At 46.3% G+C, this 17,941-nt stretch overlaps 2 protein-coding genes across 4 annotated transcripts in view; both read right to left on the reverse strand.

Annotated features, from left to right (window-relative positions):
• LOC147008492 (myelin-associated neurite-outgrowth inhibitor-like) overlaps positions 1-17,941 on the reverse strand; it is a 66,354-nt gene that overhangs the window by 10,345 nt on the left and 38,068 nt on the right. The window lies entirely within an intron of this gene.
• On the reverse strand, positions 10,107-17,246 carry LOC147008493 (uncharacterized). Its single transcript, XM_085863639.1, is given in 4 exon segments — positions 10,107-12,978; positions 12,980-13,122; positions 13,125-13,908; positions 13,911-17,246. Coding segments are annotated over 4 exon segments (3,171 nt in total). The 5' UTR covers positions 14,271-17,246; the 3' UTR covers positions 10,107-11,094.

Below are 17,941 nucleotides of genomic sequence, written 5' to 3' on the forward strand. Positions count from 1 at the left end.
AAACCACGGATTTTCTGCTTAAAAAACGGATCAAAAACGACACACGCCCAAGTCGGAACAGAGAGAGTTAAGACTTCGCGGGCGGTGGAGTTGGGAAGAAGGAGCAAAAAGGAGCTGGTCGCCGTCGTGTGCGTTGGAGTCGGAGCGGAGGGGACGGAGCTGTGGAGAGGCGGCAAGGGCAGACGAGGGGGTGCTCGCGTCGTGCAGGGAGCTGCACCCCAGGGAGGCCGACAGCGCGACCTGGCCGAGGTGGAGACGCTCGTCGCGGGACTCGAGGCAGAGTAGGAATCCTCTATACCCCGAGCATCAGCAACCCCCTCCTGTTTCCCCCCGCGCTGAGATAGTGCGACCAAGGGGGCCCCCTTTCCCACCCCCTACCAGACACTGCCCGCGAGGCCCGCGGAGTTGAGGCACCATCGCCGCTCCGCGTCTCATCACCAGACGGGTAGGCCCGACCCGGTCTCGGCCTCAGGCCCGCCTCATCCTTGAGGGTTCTTTTTCTTGGTTTTGGGTATGTGTTGTCGGCGCCGTCTGTGAAGTAAAATTGTATAAGTGTTGCCGTGTGCTCGCGTAATCGGTATTAGATCTGCATTGTCGCATTTGCTTTTTGTGTAAATTGCATTTTCTTTTCCTTTTCTATGTGCTTTTGGTGGAATTGAATATGTGTGCTTTCCGTTCATCGCGAATAAATGTGCTTTGTGTTGAACTGTTTCCCGCTTCGCTTCGTCATTTCTTTCATTGAATCCTCATCTTGCTTCACGTAAAGGGTTGGTAGTGGGCTGAATACGCCCGATAATTAATCGAACCGTCGAGGCCGACGATAACACCGCTCGGTTATCCCGATAGTACGGAACGGGTCGCTTAAGTGGCCCGTGTCCGAAGTCGACCTGCGGCGAGGTGCGATCGCCCGTTCTACCCTCCGCGTGGGTACTTAGGTAGGTCGAATTTGGCGAGCAACCCTATCCCACGCGGGGGCTGATTGGCTCGATCGCGGTGAGACCGAAAGGTCCACCCGTGACTGGTTCCCGGCGTTAGTCCGAGAGGGTCACGACTGGATTGTCCGTCCGGTGGGCGACGTGCCGCGATTCGAGTTACGTGGCCGTCAGCACGCCGGCGGGCGCGAATCCGCAACACTGGTGTCAGGTCGTGCGATACAAATTCATCGCCCTCCTCGTGGCACTGGTATCGGAGAACAGGAAAACGGGTTCTCCTGTCTCCAGCTAAATTCACGGGAATCGGTCCAGGGGTGAGAGAAGCGACCCCCGATTCCCTCCAAATTACGAGCGAGCGAAATTAACCCTTTAAGAGAAGCAAGATGGCGTCTCAAGGCGAGCGGGAGCCGGGGGTATTAGAAATGGATGTAGAATGTGTAGAATCCATGGTCCAGGATGGAATCCCCGAGCAGGAAATGTTGATTGTGCAGAAACACGGACTCGTCCAACTGAACCCAGAGCCCGAAATAGGTGCGGCAGCGGCCGCGGTGTATGACACCTCCCCTCCCCCTCTCCACCAAAACCCTTCCCCAACCCCTGCCGAAACGGCTCACCCAAGCGTACCCGACATGGCCCAGCTAATCGCCATGCTGGCGGCAATGACAGCAAGAATGGATGCGAATACACAACAAATGAACGAAAAGATGGATGCAAACGCAAATGAATTTATAAACGAAATGAAAAGCATGGGCAAGCAAATGAAAAAAGAAATGAAAGAACTAAGGGGTGAGACGCAGAACATGGGCCGATGCCTGCAGGCGGGCATGAAGGCCGTGACCAGGGAGCTGGGAATGGCGACCCCACGTGTGGGAGCAAACGAGCTGGAAGGGGGTGCAACGGCTGACAGGCCCGCGGTGGAGGCGGGTAAAAAAATAATTCGGGGGGCGTGTTGGGCGAGGGTCGTGACGATGACCGAAAGGGAAAAATTAAATGGGGAGACCAAAACGTGTGAGACGAGACACGAGGTGACGACAAAGGAAATAATAATAGTTGAGACAAGGGAGGTAAAGGGTGAAGAGTTGGCAGTGACGGTAGCCGGGAAGGGAACGATAGAGGAGAGACTGCACGGTGAGGACGGGGTAAGTGACGCACACACACACACGGAGGTAGTGGAGGACAATGGGGTGAGCTCGCGGAGCGGGTAGAGACCCAGTGCGAGCACCTGGGTGGCCTCCTCCAGGAACGAGGGGAGGGAGTATGCCCCCTTGAGGCGAGTCACGACCAGGTGAGTTCGGTCGTGCTTTGCGAGGTTGAGGGGACGGGTGCTGTGAACGGGTGCACGGAAAGCTTGGGGGGTATAGAGGCCCCGGAGACCCTTGTGGGGACACGAATCCCCAGTATGGTTGTCCCTGTGTGTGTGGTGCAAGGTGTGAGTGCGTCCCCGTGTGTGGAAGCGACCCCGTGTGTGAGTGGTGTGGTGGCGATGGTGCCAGAGTACGTGCTTCCCAGCACGCCGTGTGTGGATGAGGCACCGTGTGTGGAAGAGGCCGTGTGTGTGGATGAAACGGCCAGTGTGAGTGAGGCACCGCGGTTGAGTTCCCCCGCGTGTGTGAGTGAGGCACCGCGGGTGAGTGCCCCCGCGCGAGTGAATGGAGCACCACGTGTGAGTGGTATGGGTTATGCAAGGGAGACCGTGTGTGTGAGAGAGCGGTATGTGAGGGAGATGTCGGTTGGCATGCGGGAGCACGCAGCCGCGTCTCCCGGTGTGAATGTGATGGAGTGGACTGTGTGCGTCGTAACACGCAGGTGTGCGTGGGTCGAATGGCGACGAAGGCGACATGAGAAGAAAGCCGAGTAGCGGCTGTAGTTGTTTCGGGGACCGTGCCGGGTTCACCCAGCAGTGAGCACGCGGTCCGTGCTGTGCAACGCACGAGGCCACCACGTGCTCGCTTGCGAGAGTGAAGTCCCGGTCCGGAAACGCACGCGGTGGATTTGCCGATCCCGCGGACGGACAAAGTTTAGGCAGGTAAATGGATTTGGACCGGACGGGTTCTCCACGCGATCGTGTGTGTTAAGCTCCAACGGGCAAAGCACATGTGTTCGCGTGGGGAACCCCTCGAGACGTGGGGCTTGTGTTTTTTTTATGCGCACGGTGACGCCATGGCTACACGTGGGGTTGGAATCCGGCAGGAGGGGTATCTCTGCCGGATGGTACCGTCCAAGGAGGGACGAGGAACACGTGCAGCTGCATGACGTCACGGGCAGGTGCAAAGTGCGCGAGTTGCCGCGCTGGTGATGCGCATGGAAAAAAAAAAAAAAAAAGCAAGCCTCACTTTCGGGTGCACAGGATTCCTGGGCAAGGGGTGGAAGACCCCCTTACCAGGGGCACAGGATGGAAACTAGTTAGGGGGAAGGGTTAGCTTAGCTAGACCGACTTCATGGGGCAGGGGTAAGTCCTCATGGAGTCCGTGGAATGGATTAGGTAGAGGGATTTAGTGAGATTTAGGTTGGGAAATAAAATGAATTATTTGGAGACAGTGACAGACTTGTGAGTGTGTAGAGGAGACGTAGTTTAGCTACGTAGTGTTAAATGGAACGTGCTATAGTGTAAGGGATGACGTGGGAGCACGAGTTAGTTAGGGGGTGCAGTTAGAAGGATGGCAGAGTTCAGCGGTGAGTGTGTTGAAGAGTTGGTGAGTGAAGTGGAAGCATGTGCTTGGTGAGTGAGTGAGGCCAGCGGGTCTGTGTGTATGGAGCGAATGGGGAATGCATGGTGCGATGAGTGATTGGGGGGAGGAGTGACTCCCGCCCAAGGGACCCTGGGGTCAGTGTAGAGTGAGTTAGCTGGGTTAGTCAAATTGAAAAATGGAAGTCGTTTTGCTGTTGGTGGGAGTGTAGGCTCGAAACCCATTTGGAGGGGTGCAGGAGCCCTGTTGACGGGCTTGGCAGCGTGGCTGCGAAAGGTGAGTATCGCTGAGTGGGTACCCCGGGCACCAGGCTAGTCGGCCGTGGTAGGCCAAGGGCCCATGGGGGGCCGGGATAGAGTAGTGGGCACGGGTGCGCCTGCTTGGTGCGGGGGCCCGGGGCGCCATTAGCCGCGTGGGCAGTGTTGTGGGCACGGGTGACCCTCGGAAAGGGGCCCGGGAGGCCGGCCTGCCACGTGTGCGTTTCAGGGGAGGTGCCATGGGGGGCACTCCCCGGTGTTAGGGAGCTGGTAGGCTCGGAGGCAGTGTAGTGCCCGGGGGTGCCATAGCGGGAGATTCGGCAGAGGGTCGTGCCTGCCAAAGGGAGCCACGTGTCCCAGCCAGGAGACCGTGTGAGGGCACGGAGAGAAAATTGGGGGGCGAGGCCCGAAATTGTGAGGACACCAACACAGGCGACGGGAATCTGGGTTGTTAGAACCAATAGTCTAAGCGAGAGGCGCTTGTTGAAAGCCCCGGGGTAGTTTAACAGTTAAATGGTTAGGGTAGATTAGGAGATGTACCCCTCCGCACCATCCATCCCCTCGCTCTCGTTGTGGGCCGCTGGACCCACTTTGGGTTAGATCGCCGAACTCTGGGGAGGCCATTCTGAGGCTTCGTTGGGCCTCGACACAGGACGTTAGCTCTCCCTTGTTCCCCTCCGGGAAGGGAACGTAGGGGTTGGGAGTCGGCTAGGTGACAGGATAGGTTAGCCGAACAAGGACGATAAAGGGGGTTAGGGGACGATTTATAGTGGGGGAGTAAAAATAAAAACAAAAAAATAAGTTGGGGCTAAATTGGGGTTTGACAAATTAAGGGAGTGGGTATGTACAGTGACAGGCAAAGGCGATAGGTGGGAGGGAGACAGGTAGGTAGGTCCGAGCCCGCCTTCCAAGTGGCCAGCACCACCGCACTCCCTCCACCAACTTCCACTGACGGCAAAAGCTGGCCAGCTTCATCTGCTGGCTGTGTGCTGCAAGGCCTGCGCCGGCCGGATCATCTGCAGCTGTGGTACTTCAAGGCCTGTGCCGGCCAGTTCATCTGCGGGCTGTGTTTGCCTGCAGCGGCCTTATTCTGCGGGCTGTGTTTGCCTGCTCACCTTTGCCATGCCATGCCCACTGCCCACGTTCACCAGCCCCGTTCAATTTTTGCTTTGCCCCCCCCCCCTGTTAATTTCCATGTGCGCCAGGATCCGCAAGGCAACAGTTTGCAAGCTGCGAGAACTGCCCTGTTGGCAGCTACAACACGGGCCTGCAGTGGCGGCCCGTGCACCGTGTTTGCGTCCATCCATCCATCCATCCATTCGTTGTGCTCATTGCGTATGCCACTTGAGCTGGCACGGAGACTACGTTTGTGCAGCCCATGCACCGTTGTGGTTCACTGCGTTCAGTTCAAAAAGGAAGGCCTTGGACTGCGTGTGAGCAGCCAGCCACGTTCCCTGTCACCTGCATTGTTTGAGCCAGAGACTGCATGCGGGCAGCCTGGCTCCCTGCTAACTGCTTTCTTTTTGCAGAGTTCAATGATCCTGGGCCATGGTTTAGTGTAAAATTTGTAAGTTAAGGTTAAGATGTACTGTAAATATGAGTGCGACCCCGGCATGTCTGTCTAGCGCCGGCAATTTTATTTAAGTCGTCCGTGTGAGTGAGTTTGTTTAGGTAGTTACGCAGCCCTCAGGTTATTTATTTTGGGGACACGAATACCATGAATGTCGCACTCAGGGATCCGTAGGTAAAATGTACTAGGGGAAAACTACACATGATGGCACACGAAAATTTGACGACTCGGGACGAGTCTGTAAAAAGGGGAGGGGGTAGTGTTGTGGTTACCAAATTCGCAAACCACCATTCAGGTCCCTTAGGTGAGGTATCTCGGCAAGTACATGTGTAGTTAGGCCCAAACCCGTTGTCTAGTGGGAATACATGTCATTTATGCGTGCTGCGACTCTTCAGGATAGCCGTTTTTCTTTTGCTATCTTTATTTTGGACCAACCGCCATTGTTACCACCACCAGTCACAACATCAACCACCAACCACAACGCCGCTTCACCACAACCGCCACGACCTTCACGTCACACCTCGCAACCGTTGCATCGCCACCGTTCTTGCGCCGCTTGTGGGTACCGGTGTTGGACTCGTGCAGGGCGCGCGCCGAACAGCGTGTACAAAACCATGGATTTTCTGCTTCAAAATGGATCAAAAACGACACACGCCCAAGTCGGAACAGAGAGAGTTAAGACTTCGCGGGCGGTGGAGTTGGGAAGAAGGAGCAAAAAGGAGCTGGTCGCCGTCATGTGCGTTGGAGTCGGAGCGGAGGGGACGGAGCTGTGGAGAGGCGGCGAGGGCAGACGAGGGGGTGCTCACGTCGTGCAGGGAGCTGCACCCCAGGGAGGCCGACAGCGCGACCTGGCCGAGGTGGAGACGCTCGTCGCGGGACTCGAGGCAGAGTAGGAATCCTCTATACCCCGAGCATCAGCAACCCCCTCCTGTTTCCCCCCGCGCTGAGATAGTGCGACCAAGGGGGCCCCCTTTCCCACCCCCTACCAGACACTGCCCGCGAGGCCCGCGGAGTTGAGGCACCATCGCCGCTCCGCGTCTCATCACCAGACGGGTAGGCCCGACCCGGTCTTGGCCTCAGGCCCGCCTCATCCTTGAGGGTTCTTTTTCTTGGTTTTGGGTATGTGTTGTCGGCGCCGTCTGTGAAGTAAAATTGTATAAGTGTTGCCGTGTGCTCGCGTAATCGGTATTAGATCTGCATTGTCGCATTTGCTTTTTGTGTAAATTGCATTTTCTTTTCCTTTTCTATGTGCTTTTGGTGGAATTGAATATGTGTGCTTTCCGTTCATCGCGAATAAATGTGCTTTGTGTTGAACTGTTTCCCGCTTCGCTTCGTCATTTCTTTCATTGAATCCTCATCTTGCTTCACGTAAAGGGTTGGTAGTGGGCTGAATACGCCCGATAATTAATCGAACCGTCGAGGCCGACGATAACACCGCTCGGTTATCCCGATAGTACGGAACGGGTCGCTTAAGTGGCCCGTGTCCGAAGTCGACCTGCGGCGAGGTGCGATCGCCCGGTCTACCCTCCGCGTGGGTACTTAGGTAGGTCGAATTTGGCGAGCAACCCTATCCCACGCGGGGGCTGATTGGCTCGATCGCGGTGAGACCGAAAGGTCCACCCGTGACTGGTTCCCGGCGTTAGTCCGAGAGGGTCACGACTGGATTGTCCGTCCGGTGGGCGACGTGCCGCGATTCGAGTTACGTGGCCGTCAGCACGCCGGCGGGCGCGAATCCGCAACAATATATATATATATTGCTTCTTCTTCTTTCGGCTGCTCCCGTCAGGGGTCGCCACAGCGGATCATCCGTTATGCATAATGCTTTGGAACAAGTTTTACGCCGGATGCCCTTCCTGACGCAACCCTGGTCGCCTGTTATGACACAGGGATTATATATATATATATATATATATATATATATATATATATATATATATATATATATATATATATATATATATATATGTACTGCATAAATATATATATATATATACATATATATACATATATATATATATATATATATATATATATATATATATATATATATATATATATATATATATATATATATATATATATATATATATATATATATATATATATATATATATATATATATATATATATATATATATATATATATATATATATATATATATATATATATATATATATATATATATATATATATATATATATATATATATATATATATATATATATATATATATTCAGTACATATATACACAGTACATATATACATATATATATATATATATATATATATATATATATATATATATATATATATATACAGTACATATATACACATATATATGTATATATATATATATATATATATATATATATATATGTGCACATATACATAAATATATGTGTGTACACTACATGGCCAAAAGTATGCAGACACCCCTTCATATAAGAGGATTCGGCTACTACAGCCACACCCATTGCTGGCAGGTATATAAAATCAAGCACACAGCCATGCAATCTCCATGGACAAACATTGGCAAGAGAATGGGCCATACTGAAGAGCTCAGTGACTTTCAACGTGGCACCATCATGGGATGCCACCTTTCCAACAAGTCAGTTCATCAAATTTCTGCCCTGCTCGAGCTGCCCCGGTCAACTGTAAGTGCTGTTATTGTGAAGTGGTAACATCTCAGAGCAACAACCGCTCAGCCGCGAAGTGGTAGGCCACAGAAACTCACAGAACAAGACCGCTGAGTGCTGAAGCGCGTCGTGTGGAAAAATTGCTGCCGTCAGTTGCAACACTCACGACTCTGTTCCAAAGTGCCTCTGAAACCAATGTAAGCACAAGCACTGTTCATCGAGAGCTTCGTGAAATGGCTTTCCATTCCATGAATTTCGAGGAAATTCCTAGTTGGAACATTGCATTCGTGTTGGTATACAAGGTATGATAAAATGGGAAATATAGGCAGGGGAAAGTATATGTTTGCTTTAAAAGTTATGAATAGCATTTTAAAATCGATATGTTGACACACTGGAAACCAGTGAAGAGTCATAAGCATTGGAGTGACATGGCAAGACTTACGAGCTTGAACTATAAGCCTGGCTTTTATTTTCTGCGCAGGTTGTAGAGGCTCGAGTGAGGGAAGAGGCAAGTCAACCCACGAACAGTGATTTGCAGTAACCCAAGCATTAAGTGATTACAGCATGAATTAGAACGGCACTTGGTCGAGCGCATACCTCTGCCAGGCTGAACATTTTATGTTATGTATCCGACTGATAGACCAGATCTGCATCTAAACCTGAACCAAAATCTAATCGGCTTGTTCTTGTCACTGTCTCAACCCATCTACCAAGTTTTATCATAACCCATCTCTAACTTTTTGAAATGCAATGCAATAAATATATCATTTTAGCCCCATCTCTCAATGGTGAAGAATCACTTAAAAGATACTAAAAAAATCCTCAGATCCGGATCTTCACCAACATCGAATCAATTAATTTGTCCTTGACACACAGCCAATCTGTCCACCATGTTTCATCTGAATCCATCCATAACTTTTTCAGATATCATGCTATATATGGTTTTTGGCCCGATCTCTCAATGGTGAAGATTCACTTTAAAAGTTAAAAAAAATCTCGTATCCGGATCAAGATCTTCAACAATTGCATTTCTGTGTTAACTGACTGTCTGGACACAACTTTGAAGATGTGGGTTCATTGATGTTGAGTAATCCAATGATGTTGACCTGCGACCAGGGTTGTGGATCCGCCGTTTGGAGAAGTTCTGGGTTGAAAGGATCAAAACCTTGATGAAAAACAGTGCCCAGCTGATGATCCGAGAAGTTGGGAAATCACTCAATTGCATATAAGTTAAAGTTAAAACTTCAAATAAAATAGCTTTTGTAAGTACTTATAGTCCATGAGCCAGACATCAAAAATGAAGTATTGACTACCAAATTGAGGGACTAAAAGCCACTATGTTTTCAGTTACCTTGATGTCTGCAGAGTATGGAATTGTGTGATGGACGCTTCTCATGCCCAGCTAAATGGTATTTCGGCAGCCATCTTTAAAAATGGCCAGCACTTTTCAATGACCTTGATATACGTCAGTAAATTGGCCATATCTCCACAATGGCTTAACATAAACACATGATGTCACATTCATATGATTCAGTATAAAATTCTGCATATTTTGGTGTGTACAGGTAGTCGTCGACTTACGACCACAATTGGTTCCGACCGATCGGTCGTAAGTCGGCCAACGTATATTTTACACACAAAAAAAGAAAAAAAAGGAAGAGTTTGGGGCCACTTTACGTAGTCGTAAAGAATAATTCTAATTGATTTTTATCAGTTATTTTCTTGCATGAAATTAGTTTATTATAGGAATGCTAAACAGCATATTGCCAGAATAGAAAGTACATGTATATGAGATTGCTATTAATCATTGTCTTCACTGTCACACATATCTGCTGCATCCTGGTAGTGGTCATCACTGTCTTCATCAACCATGTTGGCACATTCCATAAGCTTACATGCTGCTGTACACTTGATTCCATTCAACATGCATGTGCATTCTGATGGTCGGCATGCTCGAGTGCATCTGCATGAAATTAGGTCTATGACCATTTCAGGTGCTGGTGAAGTGGTCATCCAGTTGATCATGAGAGATCCGTCCTGACATTTGGCCCAACCATGACCCTCTGTAGGATCTGGAATGGCAGGGGAATTGTCTAAGCTCCTCCTCCATATTGCAGGCTGGTAGTTTGCCGGACGTGTGTGTTGCAGAAGGGTATTTTCACATGGTGGCAGCTGGGCAGAGTCAATTTCCCCTCTGTGGCATCGGAAAATGTCATACCTCAGTTCATTTACCTCATGCACTTTGAAATTTCTGTTGTACAGCTTGCAAGTGAACTCTTGAATCAAGAGTTCTGAATATTAAACACTTCTGAAGACAAATCCCATTGGCTTCCTAGTGAAGTAAATGCATCCCTGTACTTCTCATTTTGGGTGATGAGTTTCAGTCCTTTCAACTTTCCCTGTCCTGCCAGTGAACTCACTGTGTCACAGCCAGTCCAAGGGTGACGTCCCAACAGTGCAGTGCACACTTCAACTCCAAGTGCAGCGGCGAATCGTGAGACATTGACAAGTCTAAGACGAGTTTTGTTTCCACGCCTTATAAACATTTCACTGTTGATTTGCCTGCACAGACCAAGAGCAATGATGAACACATCTGTGTCATCTGCTATTATGAGTAATGCAGGATAACTCACTGAAGCATGCTTGGCATGTAATAAGAGCTGAGTGTCTGCCTGCCTCTTGATCTGATTTAAGAGCTTCTATCTCCTCGTGGCTCTCTTGGGTGAACTTGATACATCTTTCACCACATGTGACAAACATTGTTTTGTTGCTACGTTGTTGTCTTCGCTTGGGATCTTTCCAGCTGTCCACTAGAAACTGTATCAGGTGGTTCTTACACTCAGCACAGGCCAATAACCTTCTCCAGTTTTTTATTTTATGTCCTGGTCGCATCTGACTAAAGGTTATTCCTTCCTGTGAACCGCGGTTGACACGTTCAGCAGATTTGATTGAGTGGTCTCTGGACACATCAAATACTACATCAATTCTACTACTGGTATGGAGTATCTGTGCTAAAACACGATCAGACTGCTCAGCAAAAGTGTGATTCTCTCCATGCATCTTCTGAATGAGCCCATTGCATCAATCAGTGTAGCATTTGGTTGAGGAAGTTCTTCAGTGGCTGAAACTTTTGTCTCCAGATGCTTTGCGATGACAGCTTTATTGGTTTTCTTCACTGTACCATCACAATTTGCAAGTGCCCATGGCAGAGAACCAAGAGGGTGACACAAAACTTTGCACGTATCTAGTTTTCTGTACTGGGCAATGAGGATCATGTTGCCAAACAATCTCCTATCAGCTCTCAAGATTACTTCTTTAGTTGATCCTTTCACTGGCTTCTTATTCACTGAAGAAAACGTTTTCAGCCTAAGTTTTTTCAGTGTGTCATAGAACCCTTTACCCTTCTCGAGTCTCTGCACCCTGAAATTCTGGTAGGCTTCTTCTACTTTCTCCTGTGCCTTGAAAATGTCATTAGATATTTCAGGAGTGGCCACTGCTCCAGTGGACAGGTTAATGAGATCTGATGGATGCTGATGAAAAGGATTTGACCAACTGTTCTCCAACAGAGCAACCATTGATGTAACATCAGACTCATCTCGCTTGATTCGTGAATGCTGTAAATCTGTATGACTAAGTCCTCCACATCTAGCAGATACATGTTCACGCAGTTGCCTCAATGCCATAGCTCGATGTTCAGCTGTAAGATAATACCTGGCAACAGTTCCTGGTTTCAGGCTGAAGCCACATGTTCCTCCTGCAGTCTGGGTGTCCTTATTGACAGTCTCTTCAGTTGTTTGATCCACTGCTATTCGACCAAATAGATTGAAGCTGCTTTGCTGAACTGAAAATCCACCCCCAACAAAGTGAGCATACAACTCTGGGCTTGTCTTCTGAAGTTGGCACATCTGGGCATAGTAGACTGGAAGATACCTTGCATAATTGGTTTTGTCCATTGCAAAACACCATGGAATCATTTTTCTGATGCATGCAAGATGTAGTTGCCAGTCACCTTCTCTGTCGGCACGAAGAAGCCCAAGCAAAATTTCGATTATCTCCACATATGTCATCCAAAATGCTGCCAATGGGCCTTTGTCAGTTTTCAGAACCTTTAAGTAAGCACTGAATATCTGCAAAATTATGTTGCATGATTCATCCTTAACTGCAGCATCATAAGTTGCAACACATGTGTCATTACAAAGCTTGTGGACTGCTTGGATGGTATGATTCAACTTTTCAAGATCTTCAACATGATACTCTTCAAGCCAGTGTACAAAGCTTCTCCATATTAACCTCATCATTGCTTCACAGGTGAGTTTGTGGAAACGCACTGCCCGGTTGTACTGCTTTCCTTCAAGGACTTTATTTCTAGATCCTTCAGCAATGACTCCTGCTTCCACAGCCAGGTCACGTAGCCCAGCATCTCCAAAGAGCTTGCCAATTATGGACAGAAAGTTGCATATCACATGAAAATTTCCGAGCATCAGAACAATGCTTCCATATTTACCTGGATATTTCCAAGCCACTTCTGTTGCTTTAGCAAATAGAGCTTGATCCATTACTACTGCTATGTTCTGGAGATGAAGCGACTTTTGGATATTTCGTGACTGATACATAATTTCTTGAACAGTTTCCATTTCTGTAGCTGGGGCATTTATAGTTGGTAGGTAACCCACAGTGTCTTGTGAAATTACAATATCTCTTCTGGTTTGTATATTAAATCTAGTCCATGAAGTGATCGTCTGAATGTCAGTTTCTTGTTCCCGTGCTATCATCCAAAGGTGATTCTTTTGTGAAGCTGTCAATGCTGCATTGTTTTCAGGAAGTTCAGTCACTGGTACTGATGGTGGTCCTTCTCGTTTTCCACAGATATAATGAGGAAGCTGTCTCTCATTTGGATATGGATCTCCTTTTGTCTTTCTTGTTTACTGTCATAACTGCTTTTTGTGGATGACATGATGATGATGTTGGCTGAATGATGATGCCATTCACACAATGAGAAGTTCCAGCTCCACTCAGTACTTCCTCCTGTCTATCTATGTGTCAAATGACAGTACAGTTGGGATGAAAGAATGTATATTGGAAGGAAGAGGGAAATGATCATCTTTTGCACTCTTTAGCTTTTCAATACATAGTGCAGTTTCAATCTCCTCCAAGGTGGAGTAAGAAGATGCATGTCCCAGCTGGTTCATGAATTTGATCAGTTCCACATTTCCTGTCAGAGTCTTTATAACCCATGGAATCAAAATATACTTTGAGGTGATTACTTTGCCTGCTGATACAGCTGTGACAATGTCTTGGGCAATGGACCATGAAAGCCTCTCATTACGGGAGGATGCTGCATTCTTACCATTAAGTAAGAGATTCAGGAACTGCACAAGACAATCAGGGAAGGATATGTATGTGATATTAAGTTCCTGAGGGTCAGGGGGCCAAGGCTGCTCTTTGATTCCACATTTTACTTGTTCATGTAAAAGCTGGGCTACTTGAGTTATCATAGATTTTAGATCTTGCTGCTTCACAAGAATATCATATTCTTCCTTTAACTGAACATAGTCAACTGCAATGGAGTCTACTGTCAAGTTGTCTGGCCTTATATATACTCTGCGGGCAACTGTGAAGAAATGCAAAGAATCTCCAAACTCTGCATAAAGATTGCGTCGCATGTGATTTTTGGTTGCCTCTGTAACTTCAAACCCATTACTTTCCATGAAGCATACAACTTTGGCAGTGAGATCAGACAGTGCAACAATACGAGGGTTTGAGAAGACATCGGTACGGATATATTCACACACCTTGTTGAATGCAGCCCTCTCCTGTTTTGGTAAGGATTGTCTGCACCACTGCATTCAGAAGAGATTCTTTCAGTTTGTCCCCTTGTATAATTCCTGTAACATGTTTTGTGATAATGTGCTTCAGCAGCAACAATATCTTGAGCAGTAATAGATAAAATTCTGTCATCCTGAAGTTCAGTTGCAATATCACGAATGGTTTTGTCAGCCCTTAGCTCAACTGCTGGCTTCAATGGTTCCTGGCTATTAGTTCCTTTAATGTATTTGCTCTTGCTTTGGCAAAAGATGCATATCGTATCGTATATTCTTGATTGTGTACTAGATGCTTGTAAGCCTGGTGTTGGCTTAGTGGTTAGGGTGGTGGCTTGGGATCCCAGGGTCCTGAGTTCAAGCCCCATTGGCTGCTGAATTAACACCAGGTTGTTGACTCAGCCTGTCATCCTTCCGAGGTCGGTGAAATGAGTACCAGTGTACTGGTCCCGGTGTATGCCCCGGTAAGAATAGGTGTACCATATCCCTATGTGTCATAAGAGGCGACCAGGGTTGGCGTCAGGAAGGGAATCCGGCCATAAAACATTGCCTCAAGAAAAAGCCCAACTCCTGCACAGCAGGGAAAAATGGCTGTAAAAACGGTGTACTCGATGCTTGCCTTGTTGAATGCCTAGTCCTTAAAGAGTCTTGTTCATTTCTGTACTCTTGTTTCTTCACAATTAAAAGTTTATTTTTATGGGTGAAATTGGATCTGCAATCCCTGTGATATTTAATATTAGAAAAGTTGATTTCACTGTTTCCAGCAGAATGGATAATTGGCTGAAAATGTTGAATCTCAGCAGCTTGGCACAGGGTTTTCCATGATTCTTCATCTCTGGGGGATGATAAATCATAAAGTGGAGATTTTCCCCCACATATAATGCATGTACCGCTCTCTGTCTTCAAACGTTTTGGCTCAACTTCATCTTCTGCCATACTGATATGGTAAGTGGCAACAGGTTTCTGAAATATTAAAAATAAATCAGTTCCAGAAGCTGCAATGATATGTTTTATCAACAATGCTATGTTATGTTATTTTAGAGGGCCTTACAGGGGTTTTAGCTTGGATCCAAAATCTTTAAAAAACAGGACAACTATGACAATATTTGGATGAAACAGCAGTTTTAACAGAGATAATGAAATATATTTTGTTGTTTATATCTGGTATTATCATAAATACCACAATCATTTGAAATAGCACAAATCATGTGGCCTGTATATACAAGTATTTCTGCAAATTTAGTACACGGTTTTATTTACTTAACTCATGGTTGGCACTTTTGGCTCCCAACAATAGTGTACTAAAGGGGTTGTACTGTGTAATACTTACATTTCAGTTGTTAGCTCATTTTGAAACATCTCACACACCCCATTTGGCTGCATCACTTCTGTGACCTAAATTCTGTTAGTTGGTTACATGCTGTCATCATTTCTATTTTAGCACAGCTTCACTGAGGGGCGATCTCAAAGGTTACAGTGATGAGGGGACCAGATCAAATATAATTTTATTTTGATTACTTTAATACATTTATCTATGAATTAAATATGAAAGCAGCCTAATCCATGGGTTAACATATTGAAAATAAAATTGACCCTATAAAACTGTTTAGAAAAGTATTAAAAATGCAAAATAATATGAAAAAATAATTGATCAAAACAATTAATTTAATTTAAAGTAAGTCAAAATATTAGAAAAACCCTACTGAATAGTTGTTAATGAATTATATAGGTCCCCTGAACTGAGATTACAATGTTACAGTGATAATACTGGACAAAAAAGACAACTCATGTGAGATTTGACTGTCGTGTATATGTTTCAATTCCTTGCTATATGATTTGAAAGAGTGCTATGATTACGACTCTATATCACTAATATCAATGTCAAATAACCAAGTCATGCATAAATACCTTGAAATAAGTAAACATTGATATTTATGGTGATTTTAGGTGAACAAATATGGAAAAAAATGTTACAAAACGCCACTTTTTTCACAACATTTGTGTTCATAAATAAAAAGTAATTAACATTACTGAACAAAATACACACCAAAAGATGCAGAATTTTATACTGAATCATACGAATGTGACATCATGTGTTTATGTTAAGCCATTGTGGAGATATGGCCAATTTGCTGACATATATCAAGGTCATTGAAAAGTGGTGGCCATTTTTAAAGATGGCCGCCAAAATACCATTTAGCTGGGCATGAGAAGCGTCCATCACACGATTCCATACTCTAGAGACATCAAGGTAACTGAAAAGCAGAGTGGCTTTTAGTAACTCAATTTGGTAGTCAAATCTGGTCTGGCTCATGGACTTACGAGTACATAACATATCCATGTTTGTGTGTTGATGTATGTGTGTTTTTTGTTGTTGTTATTTGTATACAATGTTGAGGCTCGTATGAGAGTTAACATAAAACATACAACAAGGGGGGCAGGAGATAAGAGGGGTGGCAGAGAGGACAAAACAGTGGGGAACAGAGACATTAGGAGATCTGTGGAAGGGAGAGGGATAGGGTGGGGTACACAGGGTAAACAAGATGGACAACACAGGGACTTTCAGGAAGGAAAGCAGGGAATTTGAAGGAGGTGGATTTGGGGTGGATGAATGAGGGTAGAAAACATCATGCTTTTGGAGGGGTGAAGATAAGAGATGGTGGTGAACAGCTGTTTTGAAGACCTGGAGGGAAGAGTGGGATTTAAGAGAGTGGGGGAGTTTGTTCCAAATGCGGGGAAAAAAGAGGAATGAAAGAGTGAAGGTGAGCAGTGATTTTTGATTGTGGCCGTTTTACCAGAAGTGGGTTGCTGGCAGACCACGAGTGCACTGTGGAAATATCGGGGGGGGGGGAATATCACAGACAGAGCGGGGGGGGGAGACCGGAGAGGAGACGGTCAAAGACAGAAAGACCACCAACTTGCCTGTGGTGAGAGAGGGAGAGACCCAAAGACTAAGCCTAATTGCAGGAGATAACAATGATCCTAAATGACTTGGTTTCCATAGTGTGAAGCCGAGAAAGGTGAGGCAGGAGCATCAGCCCAGAGGGGAGAGCAGTACTCAATCAGGTTGCAAACGAAAGCTTTGTATGTGGTCAGGAGCTCAGGTGTGCCAAAGAAGGACTTTGCACGATGAAGGATGCCCAGTTGGTGACCGGCTTTGGAGGCCAGCTTGGAAATGTGGCTTTGGAGGCCAGCACGTGAGGGAGGTACCCAAACCCAGCCAACTGGCATGATGACAATTGAAGTCACCACATATGAGGAAAAGAGAGTTGAGATGAGAGGATAGAAGTTGGTCCATGTTTTCGGCGAGTGATGTGTCAATGGAGTCATCACTGTTTGGTGGACGTAACAACATATATATATATATATATATATATATATATATATATATATATATATATATATATATATATATATATATATATATATATATATATATATATATATATATATATATATATATATATATATATATATATATATATATATATATATATATATATATATATATATATATATAAGCCTGGTGTTGGCGCAGTGGTTAGGGCAGCGGCTTGGGATCCAAAAGTTCCTGAGTTCAAACCCCGTTGGGCCACTGGATTAATACACCACGGGGTTGACTCAGCCTGTCATCCTTCCGAGGTCGGCAAAATGAGTACCAGTATACTGGGCCGGTGTATACCCCGGTTAAAATAGGTGTACCATATCCCTGTGTCGTAAGAGGCGACCAGGGTTGCGTCAGAAAGGGCATCCGGCGTAAAACATGTGCCAAATCACTATGCGGATCATACGGATGATCCGCTGTGGCGACCCCTTACGGGAGCAGCCGAAAGAAGAAGAAGAAGAAGATATATATATATATATATATATATATATATATATATATATATATATATATATATATATATACATGAGGTGGAAGTGGAGGGAAGCCGTAGCCAGAGGTATTCCTGTGGGTGTGGAGGAGTGACGATAGTGCATGGAGAGTGAGGAATAGAGTCTTTGATGAAGAGAGCAACTCCGCCGCCAGGACGAGGCT

The sequence above is a fragment of the Eptatretus burgeri genome, chromosome 18, assembly GCF_056783735.1.
Source record: "Eptatretus burgeri isolate ZD-2024b chromosome 18, Ebu_testis_v1, whole genome shotgun sequence".
Lineage (NCBI taxonomy): Eukaryota > Metazoa > Chordata > Myxini > Myxiniformes > Myxinidae > Eptatretus > Eptatretus burgeri.